At 44.9% G+C, this 20407-nt stretch overlaps 1 protein-coding gene across 1 annotated transcript; it reads right to left on the bottom strand.

Annotated features, from left to right (window-relative positions):
• Window positions 1-1606: 1606 nt before the first annotated feature.
• On the bottom strand, window positions 1607-20114 carry LOC116839877 (dimethylaniline monooxygenase [N-oxide-forming] 2-like). Its single transcript, XM_032806125.2, has 8 exons — window positions 19787-20114; window positions 15449-15637; window positions 12424-12586; window positions 10584-10726; window positions 9607-9806; window positions 7005-7360; window positions 4834-4906; window positions 1607-2735 (listed from the first exon to the last, which is right to left on the bottom strand). Exons 1-8 carry the CDS (start codon window positions 19916-19918, stop codon window positions 2387-2389), a joined length of 1605 nt encoding a protein of 534 aa, XP_032662016.1. The 5' UTR covers window positions 19919-20114; the 3' UTR covers window positions 1607-2386.
• Between the last annotated feature and the right edge of the window lie 293 nt (window positions 20115-20407).

Raw genomic sequence — 20407 nt, 5'->3', positions numbered from 1 at the left:
TTACACTTAAAATGAAGTGTTTTCAATTACTAGTCTCTCCAAATGCATCTTGAACTCACATGAGCTTGTGTTTTATGTTCCTGTAATTAACCAGAAAAATAAAAATAAAAAAAAGACCAAACAGATTTCTCGAGCTTGCCAAAACGTGTTTTCAGACTGAGTTGGGAGTTTGCCAAGTTTGAGCCTGAAACAATTTATTATGAGCAACCAAAGATAGAAATTTGTACTGAAAAACCCCTCCCATCTCAGTCTTGACTGTAGCATCAGTAATGCAATACTAACAAAAATACAGCTTTTGCCATGGCTTTGGGCCAGATACTGTTTATCTCAACTGAGAATCTGGCCCCTTATTAACAGGCTAGTTGATGAGTGACTCAAGCTGTTGTATCTTTCCTCAGGAAACAAGAAGCAAGTTACCCAGCAGGCCCAAGTAACTGGCAACATTGTGCATGAATCATGGAAAGGCCAGAATAGATTACAAGAGTTATCCCCACCCACCATGCATTTGGCAGGTTTACTACCCTGTAATTCCCATGAATGGTTTGTCTAAGTGTTGGAGAGCTGCAGTGATGAGGGTGGCCCGGCATGTTGGTCAGTGAGGTGTTTTATGACAGACAAAGCTAATGGGGGTTGAAGTGGAAGGTGAGCTTCAGCTGGATCTCTGAACTCCCAAGATATCAGCCCTGGATTGTGAGGCCTTTGAGAAGTTAGCTTGTGCAGGAAGGGAGTTTTATCCTTGACTTTGGTGGGAAGAGAGTTAAGCCAATGCTGAGTGCTTCTGAAAACTCCACCCAGCCTCTTTCAGTACTGGGGTGGACTGAGATTTCTTGACTGGGTTGACTGAAGTTGACTGAGGCTCCACTTCAGCTCCAACTCTAAGTCCAAATTAAATGTACTGTGACAAAGTTCCTCCTCTACCTTGGTGGGTCCTGTGCTTATTGGCAGATTTGCTCACCTTAGTGATCTTCCCCTCTGGTGGAACCCACAGTCTGGGTCAACTCCTCCTGTGTCCGATCAGGAGTTAGAAGGTTTGGGGGGAACCCAGGCCCACCCTCTACTCCGGGTTCCAGGCCAGGGCCCTGTGGATCGCAGCTGTCTATAGTGCCTCCTGTAACAGCTGCATGACAGCTACAGCTTCCTGGGATACTTCCCCACGGCCTCCTCCAAATACTTTCTTTATCCTCACCACAGGACCTTCCTCCTGGGGTCTGATAATGCTTGTACTCCTTAGTCCTCCAGCAGCACACCTTCTCACTCTCAGCTCCTCACACACACACACCACAAACTGAAGTGAACTCCTTTCTAAACCCAGGTGCCCTGATTAGCCTGCCTTGACTGGTTGCAGTGTTCTAATCAGCCTGTCTGCCTTAATTGGTTCTAGCAGGTTCCTGATTACTCTAGTGCAGCTCCTGCTCTGGTCACTCAGGGAACAGAAAACTACTCATCCAGTGACCAATATATTTGCCCTCTTCCAGACTCCTGTACCCCACTGCTCTGGGTCTGTCACAGTCCAGTTAGAAACTTTAAAGGGTAGGCCTCACTTCCTTGCATTGCAGGGAGAAGGACACCGCACACTTTACAGACATTGATAGGGCCTGGTCTGTACAGATATTGATAGGGCCTGTCTGTAATTACTGGCTTGCAAAAACTGGTCTGTGTTTCTGCCCCTACTGTCATTCCAGATCTTGCTTTCAAATATGAAATGAGGAGGTTTAGAGTAACAGAAACAGTCTCTCACACTAAGGCCTGGTCTACTCCCAACTTTTGTACCAGTATAACTATGTTGGGTAAGGGAGCAACTGTTTACTAAAATAGTTATACCAGTACAAGCCCGAGTGTGGAGGCAGTTATAACAGTGTAGATTATTCCCCTTCCCATATATAGGAAGCAGCAATAGTGGCATAAAAGGTATCTTATTCCATTAAAGTCATGTCAACGCTGAGGGTTGTATTGATATAATGATATCGGTATAGTCAAAGGAGTACAACTTTGTGTATAGACAAGCCCTCAGCGTTTAAGCAGCTCAAATCAAGAGATCAAAGTGAAGCTGCCTAAGGGATTTAGTAACACAACCGCATGTTAATTGAAATGGGAGCTGCGTGAGCAGAGTTTAGGCCCAGAAGGGACCACCCAACCATCTAGTCTGACCTAAACCCATAGCTTTGCTAGAAAGCTCCAATCAAATGGGTCGATTTTAAAAAGTGGTGATGAGCACCCACAATGTTCGTTAGCACCAGTCAGCAGCTGCAGATGCTCAGCACCTCTCTGGATCAGACCCTTGGACTGGAATATGGCAAGGAGGTTGTTATTTTTAAGGGAAAGGCTTCTATAGAGGGCAGAGCGTCACTTCACATTGCTGAGACCTGACATAGGACAGCGCTCAGGACTACTGGAGACTAACAAAAATTGCAGCGAAGAGAGCAAGGAGACCAAAGATTTTAAGCAAATATGAAATCAGGGAATTATTTGAAGAGTTGCGCACCACTCGCGTTCTTGTGGGTTTGATGATCCGTGCCTTTTGGGTCAGGATGGCATTTCTGGCTCCATCCCACTTCCCAGGGCCGGTCAAGCGGAACTGGAAGGGGCTGCAGGGGCCAAAGTAAATTGTCAGGGCCAGTATGGGATCCTTCAGAAGCAGTGGAAGGATTCTGGGTCTTGCATCTGAGCCCTCGGCGAGCTCATCCAGATATTCAATGTGATCGGTTTGCAACGTCTGGCTGCGGCTGGTACCAAACCTTAGGAGAGAGCAAAGAAAGAGATGCCCCACATCTGTCATAACTGTTCAGTGACCCATATATATTGAATCTGATACTCCCAATTCATACAGTGCTAAAGGGATGTCATGTAGAGAACTGGCAAATACCACGCTAACCTATTGCTAAAAAGAGAGAATGGAGAAAGACAGGGAAGCGGACAAGATATGGGAAGATTGAGAAATAATGGGATTCAGAGCCACAAGAAGCACCCCAGATAGACTTGTGGATAGCTGCGGCTCTCTGATGTAGCATCCAGTTAAAGCAAAGCTAGCTCGAGTGAAGCTGTGGCAGCATGGACAGTTGCTCGGGGCAACCCCCCCTGCCCATTACCCTGGATACATATGTAAGCTGCCATGATTACGTTCCTATTATTAACCAAGATCAGAACTACCTCTGGTATGTCTACATATGCTGCAGTCCCATCTCCACATTGCAATGCAGACATACCCTAAAACTGGCTGAACTGTAGTTGTCTCCATGCCAAAAAACTGTAGACCTGAATTTGCGGAGATCAAGGCACATTTACCAAACGTTGGCATCTGCAGGTTACATACTATTTGTGAAGAACCTGGCATGTTTGCATGACAAATAATATCATCCTACCTAGTGCATTTCTCATACCTTAGACAATCTTAATCCCTTTCAACTGCAGTTGACTCCCCACTGTGGGCCCACAGGGACAGATTTTCAGAACTGTGTTCATACAAGCCACCTACATGTAACAGGTCCTTGGTATGTGAAATGGTGCTGTTCTGGCTGGAGTGGTGTACACATTTTTGCAAGGATCACAGCCTCATAGTAGTCAGAGATGGAAAAGAGCTGTTCTACTCAGACCATCTTCTTACACTCCCCAAAACTCTATAATATGTAATCTAAGGCCAGACGGGACCATCGATTTGCTAGTCTGACCTCCTGTATATCTCAGGGCACTAACACCACCCAGCACCCACCACCCAACAATCAAAATTAGACCACAGTATTACAGCCCACAGGTGACTACCGGTGATTTCAGATTAACATTAGAAAAATGGAAACCTTTTCAATTCAAAAGACACCCTGTGAAATATTTCAGGCTGGAATGAGCAGAACTTTATGTGAAGAATTATTGCTATGCATTCAGTGCTTGGACATGACAGCAATGGACACTACAGAGAAACTTTCAACTCCAATTTTTGCAACCTGCTGAGCCCTTAACTCTTGGCATCTCAACTATTAGATGCACAGATTAAGATTTCCAGAGGACCAGCATGTGGTATAAGCTTCATATTTCTGCAGGACAAGGGAGCTAGTGAGCGTGGCCATCCTTTACTGTAGCTGCCTTCTCAATGAGACCTCTCTCTGATCAACAAAATAAACTATGTGAAAGATCCTTGGGGAAATTTGTATAGACTCTCTGATGAGGATTTGTAACTGACCGAAAGGGCATGTGGTTTAAGGCTGATGAATATAATATCGAACACCCATCATTCTGAAGGAGGATAAAACCCACTGCCTCTCTTACACAGGAGTGAAAAGGGAGAAAGAAGACACACGATAGGGAGGCCAGATCTAAAGACAGTGGCGGCGGAGTTCTTCTGGAAAGTGTTCTGAAAGATGTCCTGGTTTCCTTTCAGAGCAAGCATGAGAATGGCATTTCATTGCCACAAAATAGCAGAAGGCATCCTTGGCTAGTTTGCGGTTATGTTCATCAGGGGCTACTAGGAATACTCAAGAGACTACACTGATATATGCGGTTGATGTGGTTCCATAATCCTTTTCCTGAGGGCAGTGGAATTGTGCAAGCATGGTTAAAGTATTCAGTCTGGAGGGAATACACACACAGGTCTGGCAGCCAGAAAAGAAATGAGGGGAACCCAAATACTCAAGGCATTTGGAATATCTGCCAGCGAGCTAGTCATTGAGCAGATGGAGTATATTTTAAACACATGAAGACATGAATGCCAGCCAAAGCTTCTAGAAGACTTTGGACTGTATTTTCTGAGGAGCGTGAGAGGAAGGAGAAATATTTCCTCTATATGTATAAACTGCTCCCATGATGAGTGGAGAATAGTAATATTAATTAGGTGGTGTTTCATACCACTCTATCCTCTTCTCTTTCCTCTTGACAATGTCAGTCATCATGGTGCTCTCAGAGGGCAGCGCAGTCAGCCCTAGAAAATTAAAGTGGCTGTTACTAACAAGTAACAAGAATTAGAGAGGGACCCCCAAGTTCAGAGCTGGATTTGGGAAGCTTCCTGCCCTGATCTGTTATATCAAGTATTTTGCACGTTCCACTACAAATGCTTAAAAGTGTTGCTTTGTCAAGGCCTCTGCAGCAAAGGGGACTGAATTCTCCATCGTGCTGCTCCAGTTTTGCCATGGGGACCGTGACAAGACAAATTCATTTAATCTGCCCTTGCACCTGGCTCCAGTTCAGCCGTAGGTGTCTGAGGCCCATCATCCAAGTTGCTTAAGCTCCTAACTTCCACTGACTTCAGTGGAATACCTTGCAGATCTGGGCCTCAGTGCTTTCACAAACACTCATTAAACCTTACAACAGAGAACTGTTAGGCAGGGAGACATTGTTACAAATAGCAAATCCTAGCTTATGGCTGGCTGAAATCAGTCATGTGGCAAGTGCATTTTTCTAGTTGCTCTCCTTAGTGAGGAGTTTGGTTTAAACTATTAAACTCTCAGAAGGGGAAGAAAAGCTTTCCTTTACAATGTTAGTTTAAAAGAATAATACCTAAATTACAATACCCTGCCAACAGCTTTTGTTTCTCTACCACCATCAATGCTCATGACACTTTACAGAGAAGCTCTTGCAAGTTAACAGAGAGCTGCACAATGAGACAGAATTCTAGTGTATTCATAGCAACAATTACACGTATTGACTTTTCTTTTGGCTATTTTCAAGATTGTTGTTCCTTAAGATAAGTTTTGACCCAAGAGGGTGACTAAGTCTTGATAATTTATTTCAAGAGGGAAAAAAATGTCTGAATATTATACAAATTTTACAGATGGATAAATGAGTTTAGGTCACTTGGCCAAGACCCTACGGTAGTAACTAAGTTCCAGAGCTGGAAATAGAACCCAGGAGTCCTGGTTTCAACTTCTGTCCTTTAACTATTTGATAAACCACTAGATAACATTGCTGCCTAGAAAAATATCAGAGCTGTTTATTCTTAAGTGAAACCTACATTTAGAAAGATTAAACCTAATTTGGAAATGTCTGTCTGTTATGAACAGGAGTCAGAGACTGACCTGTGTACTTCAGGAGGCGAGAGCTTTAGTTTACCTTTTGTTCATTCTGATAGCCCAACTGCTTTGCGAGATTATCAGAGAAGTAAGAGATAGTTGGGGTTGGTCCTGCTTTGAGCAAGGGTTTGGACTAGATGACCTCCTGAGGTCTCTTCTAACCCTAACCTTCTATGATTCTAAGTAAGATATCGATGAAAGCAGTGGACACTAAACAGCTGCTTCAGAAGACTGCTCTATAAGAAGTGTAGCCTTGTTCTCTTCCCAGGCAAATATGCTTTCAGCTGTATTTCTGTGGCAGGAGCAACCCAGGATCAAACCAGTTGCAGCTCACAGCTCTTGATTTCTCCCCCGGTCCCCAATTTTACATATTTATTATAATGATCATATCCCATTGATATTCTCAGATCTCTTTTACTGATTCTTATTGGCTGCAGTGACACTCTTGGATGAGAATACTGACACTGCAGTTCCCTGCTTTCAGATCTCCGGCAGTAAGCTACATTCGAGATTAATACATGTTAAAGCTGATGGGACCATGGTGATCATGTTGTTAGACTCCTGCATTACACAGGCCAGGGAGTTTCACCTTGTTATTCCTGTATCCAGCCCATAACTTGTGGTTGAACTAGGTTTGAGAAGTTAATTACCCTCACGGTTAAAAGAAAAATCAGAAGTGGTCTATGCAGACTGAGCATGCTAATGAGGGATATTAAGGAGTCAGTCCCATGAATGGAAGTCAACAAATGTGAAACTTTTGAATTTAGAACCTTTGCCAGAATTGGCATCCTTAGCCATTCTCTCCCTATCCTGTATTCCCATGTATCATTCTTATCTAAATCAAGCATGTAAGCACCTTGCAGCAGGGATGATAAGCCAAATTGAACCCTGATGCAAAGGGCACTAGTATTGATTTCAATGGCAGTTGTGCCCACTTAAGGATAAATCTGGTCACATGTTTGGCATGTTGGCAATTATTATGCATATAACACAACATACCCGTCCACGTACCTTTAAAGACTCTTGTAGCCCAGCGAGCCTGTAGCTCTGCATTTGGCATGATGGGCCCAAGCGGCTGTATGAGGCCAATGACAGCCAGCGTTGGCTTCTCCAGAGTAGGGGGGAAGACTTGTTTGTACAGCGAGACCTCGTTGTTTTCCACTTTGATGACTGACTGCTCCAGGAAGGGGAATGAGAAGCTGTAGCCAGTGGCGAAGATGACAACATCCACGTTGTCCTCCATAGTCCCATCTTCAAAGATGGCAGCGGTTTCGGTGAACTCCTTCACAATGGGCTTCACCACCACACTGCCACAGAGGATGCGGCTTGGAAGGTCATCATTGAACACTGGCTCTTTCATCAGGGCTCTGGAAGGAAACCAGATGGTGGAGGTGTCTGGTTTGTTGAGGCCATGCAAAAAGCGTGCAAAGTCCTTACATCCTACCTCCCCTAAATAACCTGGGAGCTGCCAGGACTGAGTGCCAAAGATCCCACAGCTAGTCAGCTGCAGTGAAGCTGTTATTAATTTCACTCTATCAGGCATACTTTGGAGAAGGGTAAGACTTGAAGGATTGGAATGAGCTGACAAAGTACATATCGATAGGACTACAGAAAAGAAGCATGGGGTAGAAATAGCATGTTAGGAATACCCATTTTACACCCTGTTATTCCTATTTTCATAGGTCAACAGGGTCCGTAGTAATAGAGAGTCACTGAATCACACAGTCATTCCAGGTTCCACACATTGGGGCCAGTTCTTTCAATGCAGCTGTCATAAACATACAGCTAAGGGTAGCATAAAATCCCTTCTTTACCTGTAAGAGGTTAAGATGTTTTAAATGTAATGAGCTGGGGCATGTGAAAGCCAACTGCCCCAAGAACCCAAAAAGATTGCAGTTCATAACACTGGAATCATACCAGAGGTCCCCAGGCCCAGATTCCTCCCATGTACCCTCAGAGCGAAGGGAAACTGTGAGTGTGGGCGGGAAGAAGGTTATCATGTGGAGGTACACTGGAGCACAGGTGTCAGCTATCCACCAATCCTTAGCGGACCCTAAATTCATTAACCCAGAGGCCCAAGTGACAATCCAACTCTTCATGTCCAACTCTTTAAACTTGCCTACAGCCAAGTTGCCTGTCTAGTACAAGGGCTGGTCAGGAATGTTGACTTTTGCAGTCTATGATGGTACTGTCTGAGAGGGAAAGACACCGAAAAGGAATGTTACACCATTGCGTATGCTCTAGAAAAGCTACGCCCATGCATTTGGAGATGGTATTTCCACCTGCAAACCGACCATGCTATACTGAAGTGGCTTCATACTGTCAAGGAAAATAACAAAAAACTTCTTTGGTGGAGTTTAGCTCTCCAAGATTTTGATTTTGAAATACAGCACATTTCAGGATCTTCTAACAAAGTGGCTGATGCACTCTCCCGTGAAAGTTTCCCAGAATCAACTGGTTAAAATCATCCTTGACATGTGGGAAATATTGTTAGTTTTTATATAATCAATAGTAGCTAGAGGTGCATGAGTCTTATTAATTCTGTTTTCTCGTAGAGCTCCAGGAAGAAATCACAGCCAGTGTGGACCAGGTTGTCGAACACCATCTGTGATTTGGGGGGCATGTCATAAACATACAGCTAAGGGTAGCATAAAATCCCTCCTTTACCTGTAAGGGGTTAAGAAGCTCAAATAACCTTGCTGGCACCTGACTAAAAGAACCAATAAGGGAAGAAGATACTTTCAAATCTGTGGGGGAAGGTTTTGTTTGTGGTCTCTTTGTTGTTCTCTCTTGGCCAGAGAGGGACCAGGGCAGGAAAAAGAACATATCCTAAAACTCTGCCTGAAATAAGCATTTAAGATTATAGAAATCGTAAGTAATGGCAAGGAAATTCATTAGATTATCTTTTGTTTTAGCTTGTGAATTTCCCCTGTGCTAAGAGGTACTGTATATACTCGTTTGTAAGCTGAATATTTTTGGTAAAAAAGTGACGCATCAAAGAGCAGGGGTTGGCTTATAAATGGGTTCTACACCAAAATTTGATGATTTTAAACTCTATGGAATCTCCACTCCCTCGACATTTATTTTCCTGGAGAATGTACATGTTTTGATCTTGGACCCTTTCCTGGCATTTTAAGCAGAGATAGGCCCAACCCTTCACATCTGAATCCAGATTTCAATCCCAGTGTTTTGCAGGGATTAAGATTGGAGGGTTAGTTTGGTCTACTGCAGGATTAAAAAATAATTACACATGTGTGTGGATAACAAGAACATCCAAAAGTGTAAACCCTCATGCTTCAGGGCATAATCTGACCACTAAGTGATGGCGGTTAAGAAGAAACTTGCCCATGAGTGTCCATAATTGCCCACTACAAAATGTCTTGCACCTTCCCCTGAAGCATATGGTCCTGGCCAGTGTCAGAGACAGACTGAGGTAGAGGGACCTCAGGTCTAAGCTAGTCTGGTTAGTCGTATACTCAGTAAGAGTTTAGCCTGAGTAAAGAGTGAGTGAAGCATGAGTGAGGACAGAGTATGGCCTCATAATAATTACATGATTCAGATTCCTTTTCCTCTCCAACTACCCACAGATAAGCTGCATGTTAAAAGTGCATACCTGTTCTGAGGCACCAAGCCATAGTTTTCATGGTTAAACCATTGGTTCATCTTCTTTTCATACACCCTTTTCAAAAGGGGCCAAGGCAGGATACTTCTGATCAGATTGCTAAATCGGGTGTGAAATACAGTGTCCCAAGGGTAGCCGTCATCGTAGACACGGCTCATTACCCATGAGCCTCCTCTGGTGCTGATGAACACCTACAGGGCAATATAGAATTCCACTTTAAGCAATGACAGTCTTCCGCAGCACGTGCATTATCTGCATTGCAAACCTCAGCCTAGGTTTATCTCCAGACATTGAACATCTTCTGCTTGAAGCTACCGAGGTCAAAACAATAGAGAAACAACATCTCAGAATAGAGTCAGGGGGGCTGGGAAAAAACACCCACTTGAGATTGCTTTTCATTGCTGTGGAGGCTGATTCTAGATGTACTAGTCTCAAAGGAAGGGTGATCTTATGTAACTCAGGAGAGCTGGGTTTGGCTCCAGCCTCCCTTTATGACCTTGGGGAAATTGCTTAACTTTTCCTTGCCTCAGTTTCCCACCTGTACAATGGGGATAATGCCACTTCTTTTCTCCCACCCTTTGTCTGTCTTGTCTTTTTAAACTGTAGGCTGGTCTGAGTGCAGGACCTTTTGCTGTGTGTATGTACCGGGCGTAGCACAATGGAACTTTGATTGCAGGTGGGGCCACTAGGTTCTACTGAAATACATAGAATAAACCATCAAAATAATAGCAACCAATCTTTAGAAGCCTTTTTTCCTGCTCCAGAGAAGCAAAGATTTGGGCTTTAATGCCTGGGATGCTGCATATTCTAGGTGATCGCTGCTTTTAACAAGTCTCTGGGCCACAGTAAACTGATGTGGCATGTAATTTACTTACATGCCACATCAGTATATGTTATGGACATAGTACATGGATGCCTGCTACTGCCCTCACCCCAAATCACAAGGGTAGTAGGCTAAGTCACACTACCCGTTTGGCTGTCTGACAGAGCTCCACAGCAATATCCGATGCAGAGTTCCCCATTCCAATCACCACAACTGTCTTCCCCTGAAATCCTTCGGGGCTCTTGTATTCCCGGCTGTGGAAATATTGGCCCTTGAACTTTTCGATACCTACAAGGAGAGAAGGAAGGATTGGAATCTCAGCACAGAGATGGGTTTTAAACTGCTAATGCTCAGGTATGCGATTGTACCTGGGTCCTGGGTGGGCGGAGTTAACCCGCTTGTGCTGCCATGGTTTCACCGCTAGTGTTACTCAGTCTAGCTTTGATCTATCTAGGGTACACATGCTGCAATCACACCTCCCGATTACAGTGTAGACATACCCTCAGCACCAGATTTGGAGCATCTTAAAATTCTGGGGCATTTGGCTGCAGGTTTTGTGGGGATGTCAATTGGTTTGGCCTCTTATGAATATAAAATTCAGATCCAAGTTTGTATTTCAACCCTCCTGACTCCTCCCAGTGTTTAGAGACATTGACATGTAGGGTGTTTGGCTTGAGAAGACATCTAGATATGTTTTACTAGAAACAAAAATGAGACGTTTCAGTGGAGAGCAGTGCCTTTCATTCATGGACACATTGGGTGTAGCCCTCAGGCCCTCTTCCACCTGCTGCGTACTGCTCATGCAGTGAACAGGATGAATGTTGATTGAAAGGACTGGAGATCCTCCCCGCTGCACACCGTTCTTTGGAGGCGTGGGAGGGATGTACTGGGGCAGGGCGCAACACTGGGTGCAGGTGGCACAACATGGCAGCTCTGCAGCTGCTTTAAGTTACCCCAGGGGCTGTTATGTTCCTCATCTGGTCCAGAACTGGGGGAATGGGAAGGTGGCCCCCCACTCCTCAGCTGCACTGAGTATACACTCATTGCTGTAGAGGTTTGAGCCCTTTGTCTGCAATCATTTCTCATTCTCAGAGTTAATTGGGTGGGGATGCCAGCTGGCCTGTGCCAAGTGTTAAGAATGGAGCAAATATTTGAGTGTGTCTGGTATGATTGGCTAATCCACTCAAAGGCCTAGGTGTATGTTTGTGTCAAACTTTGTGTTTGTGCCTGATGTAAGTTTGTGTCAAACTTTGATCATGCCAACAATTTTGCTTCAGTACCAGGAAAAACCATTCTGCTAAAGTAGAAACTGAACCAACCTTGGTTCAAAACCAACTGACCCCAAACTTTACTTTTACCGGAAGGGCTGAAAATATTGGCGAGAGTGAGAATTTAAACATTGTGACTGAGATTTTTCAGGGCAAAAAGAAGAGAAGGAAGAAGAAAGCTAGCAGAGAAAAGAAGAATCAGCATGTTAAATATGGCAGTGGAGGTGCTATTATATATATAAAATATACAACAATATAGGAGAGACAATAGAATCAAACAGATAACAGCTTCTTGATTTGAGCTTTGCATTGTTCATGGCCAGGTATTTGTTGAATGTACAGAATTTCGCAATGCTCTTGCTTTAAGTTAGTCTGCTTGTATCAGGAAAGCAAACAGCTGGGCCCTATCTAGCACACATTGAAGTGAATGGAAAGATATCCACTGGCTTCAGAGGACGTGGGATCCAGGTCCATCTGAAATAATGATTTGGATAATCCAATAAATGTAATGATTCCAAGGGACTAAAACCTCAAGAGAGACAAGAAGGAATAATCAGATCCGGAGGAACCAATTAAACTGGTCATGCAGCGAGCCATAGGCTCTCACTCCAATACAAGAATATAAACAATTGTCCCTAGCTGTTCCCGGTTTTTTCACCTTGTTAACCTGGACCCCAAATACACCCTGTAGGAGGGCTTTGCAAACACAGCTCTTACCAGGAAAAGACTGCACCGGGATAAAGGATTCTATATGGTGACCCATGCACACCATAACGGCATCAAACACAGTGGATTCTTGCTTCCCATCACTCTCAGTGACAACAATCCACTGGCCGGTGGTAGAGAAATCCTGGCATTTTCTTACACTGATGACTGTGGTCTGAAAGTAAATCCGAGAAAATACATCAGTGCTTTGGCTCAGCACCATATGTTAGAGGTGATCTATTGTGACTCACATACTCAGAGGAGCTCAGAAGCTAGGAGTGAACTGGGCTCCACATTCAGGTTTGACTTAAAGCAGGAATGTCAACCATGTAATTTACAGGCCAGAAATGGGTACACTTAATCCAGCCTGCTTGACAGATCCAGACTTTCCAGAATGCAAGTTTTCATTTAACTAACAAGGGATACTGTAGCCCTTACGGCTGCAAACATAAACTTCCAGCTGTGAATGGAACATAGTACTGCCATAGCCTGAAACAGCTCAGAGACGAGTGAATTGATCCAGTTCACCTTAACTGGGCATTAACTCTTACGCCTTATGGTGACATTTTGGACGTGTCTACACTAGGTTTTCATGCCAAAAGTTTCCCCGCATTGCTCCCTCTCCACTGGTGGTAGCAATGATGGCAACGCTAGGCTGATCAGGTTCTTGTTGCTGCTGTCTTTTATTACCTGTTGTCTAGTGGTGCTCAGAGCAGATCTGGGTGACAGAGTGGTAAAAATGTCACCTGACACCAATATTTCATCACACTATGTCTCCACTGTTGCTACCAGCTTTTATTACCTGTTGCCTAGCATCGCTCAGAGCAGGTTTGGATGACAGAGCGGTAAAAATGTTGCTACCACTCACGGCTGCCCAGAGGATTCAGGGGGCCTGGGGCAAAGTGGAGGAGCTGTGGCGCTTGTACTCACTCAGCAGTGGTCTGGGTCTTCAGCTGCATTTCGGTGGCAGGGGGCCCTTCAGTCGCTCTGCATCTTCGGCAGCATTGAAGGGCCACCTGCCACCGAGATGCCGCTGAAGACTCGGACTGCCACTGGGTCAGGGCTCCCGGGGCCTCTGTGGAGCCTGGGGCAAATTGCCCCACTTGCCCCCCACCTCTGGGCAGCCCTGCTACCACTAGTAGAGTTGAACTGCTCGTAGCAACAGTGAAAAATTCTGGCTAAAAGCCTGGTGTAGAAAAGAGCTGAAAGGGGAAAGTGTTCAGGTAGCTTAGGTTGCAACTGTGCATCTTGTCTGCACACACAGTTACTACCTCTATGCATGCAAAACGGCCAACTGCATGTGCAAACACCAAAACAAAGTTCAGAAATAATCCTAGTGTTAGAAGTACCATACATCATTTATTCCCACTCTGTGATGGCAAATGTGACAGTAACCAAACTGAGGGCAACATTTTTCAAACTTCCCTTTAATTTTGGGTGTGTCAGAATCCAGGGCTGGATTTTCCAGGTGCTGAGCAACCATGTCTCCAAATGACTTGGATATCAGGTGCTTTGAATATCAGACCACAGAAATCATAACTGGAACACCCCCAAAGGTGAAGCAAAATATGTGTACACGTTGGCATAAATGTTAGGTTACTTTATGAGGCCCACGGGATAATGTGCAAATTTGCCAAAAGATTGCACTCTTGTCACTGAGAGATCCATTTTGGAGTGATCATAGAACATGGGTCCCAGTTCTGTAGACCCCACCTATGGATCTTGTGCCTCTTGAGGCAGAGGGCATAGGAGTTGCACAGGGTTTTACAGGGATCTCCTGGGTCAGATATATGCATAATTATTCACTAAAGGGTGGCATACACTGTCTTTACCAACAGTCAGTAACGCACCGGTCAGAGTCATTATGAGTAGAGCTGTCGATTAATTGCAGTTAACTCACGCAATTAACTCGCAATGGATTAGGGGTTGGGCACTCCAGAGAGATGCTCGGAAGTTGGAGTACATCTATCGCTAACCTGCGGGGAGGAGTGCACAGACCTAGAGGGCATTGCTTGTGTTGCCCATGGAGTCGAGGAGCTGATGCCCAGCTGGTACAGTCGGGGCTTGCTCATGCAAAAGGCAGACAGTAGCAAGGTGCCTCACTGCCCTGGGTACCCCTGGGGAGCAACACAGACCTAATCAATTGTGCAGTTTGGCCCTTGTAATAGAATGAGTTGTATTCACCTGGTTTAAAGCAATTTAAGAAACCCAAAGAAAAATGATGCTTTGGTCTTTTTATCCTATTCACTAGCCTGATCTCTTCACACTGTTCCTTGTCCTGACATTCAGTGCTTTTTGTGGGGTGGAAAAGGGGGTTGGGACTGAATCCGTGAGAAAAAGGCCAGAATCCTGCAAGTGCCCCTCTCACTATTGAGGGCCTGGTCAGAATTTTGGCCCATCATCTACCCTGTTGAATCTGAATCCGCTTAGCATCTAATCCATACCCTAGCTGCCCTTTCCCCTATTGCCGCATTGTCCCTTTTCAGTCACCCTGTGATGGTCTCATCTCTCTTCCATAATATTGATTCTGCCAGCCTTCCCCAGGTCTTCCACCCAACAGAGAGTTAACCTGAAGCAGAGTATTATCAGAAAGCAATCTGTTCCCCAGTAGCCAGATCAGCTATAGTTCTAGAGACAAAAGGTGCTGGAGATAATATTATTTATTGGACTAACTTTTGTTGGTGAGACACACAAGCTTTTGAGCTTATGCAGTGCTTCTGAGCTTTGAGCTTCTTCAGTGTAAGCTCGAAAGCATGTCTCTCTCACCAGCCAAAGTTGGTCCACTAGAAATATTACCTCCCTAACCTTATTTTGCATATATCCTGGGACCAACATGGCTACAACAACAATGCATACAGCTGTAGTTCTACACACACATGCAGAATCGGTAGGTTACGTTATGTAACAAGCCATTCTGAACTTGTGCTCGCTTATTTTCCTTAACCTAAAAGACAAGTTATACTGCCTATAAGTAGGGGACTGGCTTTTGTGTATAGAAAATAAATAAGTAGCAGGACCCTATTTTAACAGGACATACCTTGAACTTGATGTAATTCAGAAGATCAAAGCGCTTTGCGTACAGTTTCAAATATTCCAGGAATCTGGTGTTGTGCAGGAAGTTTGGAAAGTGTTCAGGCATCGGAAAGTCACTGAAGCACGACATCTCCTTGGAGGAATTGGTGAATACAGATTGGTAGATACTGGCTCTGCCTTCCTCTACCTTTTCCTAGAAAACATCAGACAAACAAATGTGTATTTTAAAATGTTACTAGAAAGTGCAAATCTGCAGTTTTCCGTGTTGCTGTGTGATGCTTAATGAGTCTGAAGGTTTGTGATAGCCCAATGCATTGTGTGGGCTCTCACTTCTGTCTAAGCTTCCCAGTGCAGAGCTAAAGTGATCTCTCTTGCCACAAGTTTTTCTTTGTAGCAAATGTTCTCCTTTGTGAGGATGGTCTTGTAGTTAAGAGTCTGTGCTGGAACTCAGGAGATGTGGAATGCAGATGCCCTATGACACTTGTGGAAGTCACTTAGGTCCAGATCCAATGGAAGTTAGGAGCCTAAATATCTTTGAGGATCTCTCTGAGCCTCTGTTTCCCATCTGTCAAATGGGGATAATGCCACTGCCTTTCTCCTGTGCTTTGTCTTTTGAGATTTTTAAGTTCTTTGCGGATGTCTCACTTGGTGTATGTACAATATTAACACAATGGGACCTTGTTGGGGCATCTAGATGCTGCTGAGATACAAATGATAAGCTGCTGTTGTAGCAACTCTTATGATATGTGAGTGGTCTTTGCATGCTTGGTTCATGGTATTACTGAAGTTTGAACAGGTCACTATTTCATGGCCATCTAAGATCACTTACAGTCCACACACATGTTGCAAGACTTTTGCAAGACTCATTTGTGTCCTAAGGGCTTCTTCATCCTTTGGCAGACATACAGGAAAAGTATTACTTACTTCAGCTCATCAGCACAGAATTGCATGCTTGCCCTAGTGTCCATAGACTATTTACACTGACACCATAATTCAGCTACATTTTTAACTGGGGGAATGGCAGTATGAGCTGTAATTTACCATTCATGGTTGCTGTCTGATGAGGTTATTCTTCTAGGGCAAAATTTCATCCCTGGGATTACATGGTAGAGACCTCCTGTCAAACACAGCACAGTGTACATATAATTTATGTTTAAAAAAATGCATCAAAACACTCCATGGCGTGGACAATTCTCTCCTTTGGGAGAGAGTGAGAGAAAGAATGAACCATACATGACAGAGCTTAGTCATGTCACTTAACGCATGACTGGAAGGTGCTCAGGTATTTTGGTAATGAAGTAGGTAAGAATGTCCATCAAGGCTGCATTTGATCCTTTCTATAAAGTATAAAATTAAACTCTATACTTACAAACACACATTTGGCATGATTTTGTCTCTTCTTGCTGGGTTGTTAGAGGAATTGCTATGCATGTACAGTGCTTGCAGTGTGGCTTCTAGCCATCACCAGTGCTGGGGCAATTTTTTCTTAGAGGGTGGTTATTTAAAGATTGCCCAACACAGATCCCCTTTGCTTATACACAGTCATTGAGACCCAGCTGAGAATTAACAGGCTATTGAGCTCCAGAAGACGTAGGGTTGCCAGTTTTGGTTGGACATATTCCTGAAGGTTTCATCTCATGACATATTAGTCTTTAATTAAAAATGAATGTTTAATTTCTGGATACTCCAGGACAATCCTGGAAGTTTGGCAACCACACCAGCAAATCCAGATACATTGCAGCTGGATCACTCTGCTTATATGACATGGCAAAGAAAATAAATCTTTCTTGGGTTGAAAAGAGGGGACGCTGGAACCAAGGTTCCTCCTTGTGTCAACTGGCAGAGGCCTCAGGGTGCAAAAGGATTATAGGGATCCCCAAACTTATCACGATGTGTGCTGCCCTCCACCTCAGAGCCATGGTTGGGAGCTGAGGCCAGGAGTGGGGCCACGACTCCCGAGGGGGTGCACGGACAGAGGGAAGGGGAGGGCCCAAGGCTGGGGCTGCAGCCATGGTCGGGAGCCACGGGCCATGGTCTGGGGGGCTGAGGGCCAGCTGGGGGCTGGGCTGGGGTAGGGGCTGAGGCTGACGGAGGGACTGGGAGTGGAGTCATGACTGGGACATGGTCCGGGCTGGCAGCTGGGCGGCTGCTGGGTGCTGAACTGCGGCTGGGCTGGGAGTCAGGTGCCGGGTGATGCTCCCTCCCCACCCGCCCTGTGGCAGCTGGCTTGTGCCCCGCTGTGCCTCCCGAATGTTCCTTCACCCCCTTGGGCAGTGCACCTCACAGTTTAGGGACCACTGCTATAGAGTGTCATGTAAGATCTCTACCGAAAGCCCATGTTACACTGGTCACCAGGCCCACTGGGAGATGTATGTAACACTGTTGCTAGGCAGAAACACAATGTAAAGTAAAACACAAGCCAAACAAGAAAACTTACCTTCTCCCCCAAACTTTTCGGTTTTCTTTAGACATTACAAAGACACAGAAAAATGGCACATACTTTTATCTGTCTTTGCCTTGACTACATACTGCTCTCTCAACCCTTCCCCCACACAAAGGTTTCACTAGGGGGTAAACAAGCCACATTAGCATAATTAACTCATGTTGGGGAGATAAACAGTTATTCGGCCAGCTCTGAAAGTGAACATAAAAACAGCCTTCAGTAATTCGTTCTCCATTCAGTTATGTTCAAAGGACAGAGGGAAATAAATGAACTCAGACAAAATTTAGGACAGGTCACAGTTAGCTGTTGAACACAGGTGAAATGCAATGGAGATACACCTGCTTACCCGAGGTCTGAATCTAACACAATGTCATCTTGATCTCAAGGAAATACAGCCTGAGCCAGTAAATTTCCTTTTAGAATTGTTTAATTAAATGTAAAACCTGCATTCATGCACTGTTACATCTCACATGTGTGAACACACAAAATGTGGGAAAATGCAAGAGCTAAGGCGACCAAAACAGAAGAAATACTGAGCTTGGGTCCTTCATTTGTTGTTTTATGAAAAATGAATGAGATCGAAAAGGGTCTGATTAGGGGGCGAAAAAAAAAAGTTTTTCTCCGGTGGTTTTTTTATACTCTTGTCTAGTCTGAAAGACTCCTGGCAACTGGAGAGCTACTAACATTACAACACAAATAGGCAAGAGAGGAAAAATTGGGCAACTGAGAGGAAAATGAACTAAAAGTTCACTTAGTCAAAGTGTTTAAATCTTCGCTTTGTTTGTTTTGGCTAACACCTATTTATCTCCAGTGTTTCCTGGACACTTGGAAGGAAGAATGTCTTTGTTAAAGACTGAAAACCTCTTTCCATTAGAGCTCACAATGTACCTCTCCAGCAAATGAACATAATTAAACTTTCTCCACCCCCTGTGAGTCCGCCTGTAAAACCAGGGGAGAGCAGACTTGTCCTACCTAATATTTACACAGTAAAATAAAAAACAAAAACAAAATCACCTTTATAAATAACAGCCCATTGCCCCCAGACTTTCAAGCCTGCCATAAGCATAAAAAAGCAGCAAAAAAAGAGGAGACATGTTTGTCACAAAATCCCTCTGCTAGTCACTTTCCAGGCTCCAGGAGCAAGTTCAGGAGCCAGGCTGCGATCAGTCACTCCTGTTACAAAGGAGAACGGGGCTGGGCAGGGGGCAGCACAGAGAAAGAGTTAAAGAGCCTTGAAGTCTCAGTGATTTTCCCAGTGGTATGTCATAGATCACGTGTCACGTAACTACAGCTGCCAGCCATCCAGGATTGTCTGAGAGTCTCCAGGAATTTAAGATTAATCTTTAATTCAAGATTATGTCATGTGAGGACACCTCCAGGAATATGTCCAACCAAAACTGGCAACCCTACCTATAATGTGACTGTAACCGTGACCACCCCCAAACACAGCTGTGCAGCCCTGCCCTGTGCCATTAGCAATAAGCAGGCAGAGCTGTAGGAAAGAGATCTGTGTTATGCATGCTGAGAGGCCAGGGGTATGTATTGGGGCTCCAGGATGTGTGCGCAAGCAGCCTGGACCTGGCTTGCATTCCTGAATTCACACCAAACTAGGTTCCTCCTCAAGTGTGGCCCTTTTTCTCTAGTTCCACTGATCATCTGACATGTCCCAGTGCCATTGGCATGGAACAGCTTCTGTGAGCTCCCAGACTCCAGAAGGAATGTGCTACTCCTCCCTCCTCGCTTCAGAATTTTTCCACCCACTGTTTCCCTTCTTTGCTTCCCTCTATGCCTGATAGCATAGGGGATCTTAGTCCCTTTAGGAAGGGCAGAACAGAGGAGGGTCCAGTTCACAAAAACAGCCCGTGAGCCAACTCCACAGGCAACGAACCCCCTACTTACTTTGAACCTCCAGAGCCCCCCGATGTCGTCGCTTCTCTCGAAGCAGGTAGGCTGCAGCCCCTCATCCAGGCAGCACTTGATGGAGGTCAGTCCGCTCACGCCAGAGCCGATCACAGCAACTCTCTTGGCCATAGTGTGCTGGTGTCTGGGAGGATCACGCAGTCTGGTCAGTGCAAGAAATCACCAGGGAATGGGGTCCTCGTGGCTTCAGTGGAATGGTTTAGGAATTCAAGTCAGTGGGTCCTCGACTGCTCTGTGGGAGGAGGATGGAATGGAGTCTTGAGTGTTCAGGTGAGTTCTGAGTATTGCCAGCGCTGCTGTGAGCTTCCCAGCAGTGCCCTGCTCCTCAGTTGCCCCTTATAGTCCTTTCTGATTCCCCAAATGAGATAAAGGGAGCCATCTGGTGGGGTAGGAAAGATACTGAGAATGAACTAAGCTTTGTGGAGGGAGTACGTTGAATATCAGGGACTTCAGAGCACAAGCTCAGTGGCAGGATAGAGGTATAAGAGAAGGAGGCTCTGACTATGCTGGGGAGGTGGCCGTGGTTAGGGGGACAGGATGAAGAGAATGGATGATTTGGGAGATCGGAGACATTTGGGGGACAGGAGATAACGTATGGGA

Source organism: Chelonoidis abingdonii, chromosome 7 (assembly GCF_003597395.2).
Source record: "Chelonoidis abingdonii isolate Lonesome George chromosome 7, CheloAbing_2.0, whole genome shotgun sequence".
NCBI lineage: Eukaryota > Metazoa > Chordata > Testudines > Testudinidae > Chelonoidis > Chelonoidis abingdonii.
Note: the sequence above shows the minus strand (reverse complement) of the source record. Positions and strands in the feature narration are given on the sequence as shown.

Coding starts and splice junctions, on each gene's coding strand:
- LOC116839877 (XM_032806125.2), bottom strand. CDS start 19,918: ATGGCCAAGAGAGTTGCTGTGATCGGCTCTGGCGTGAGCGGACTGACC. Junction 7,361..9,606: donor GGCTTGGTGCCTCAGAACAG/GTATGCACTTTT, acceptor GTTTCCTTCCAG/AGCCCTGATGAAAGAGCCAG. Junction 2,736..4,833: donor AAAGAGAAGAGGATAGAGTG/GTATGAAACACC, acceptor CTCTCTCCTAAG/GTTTGGTACCAGCCGCAGCC.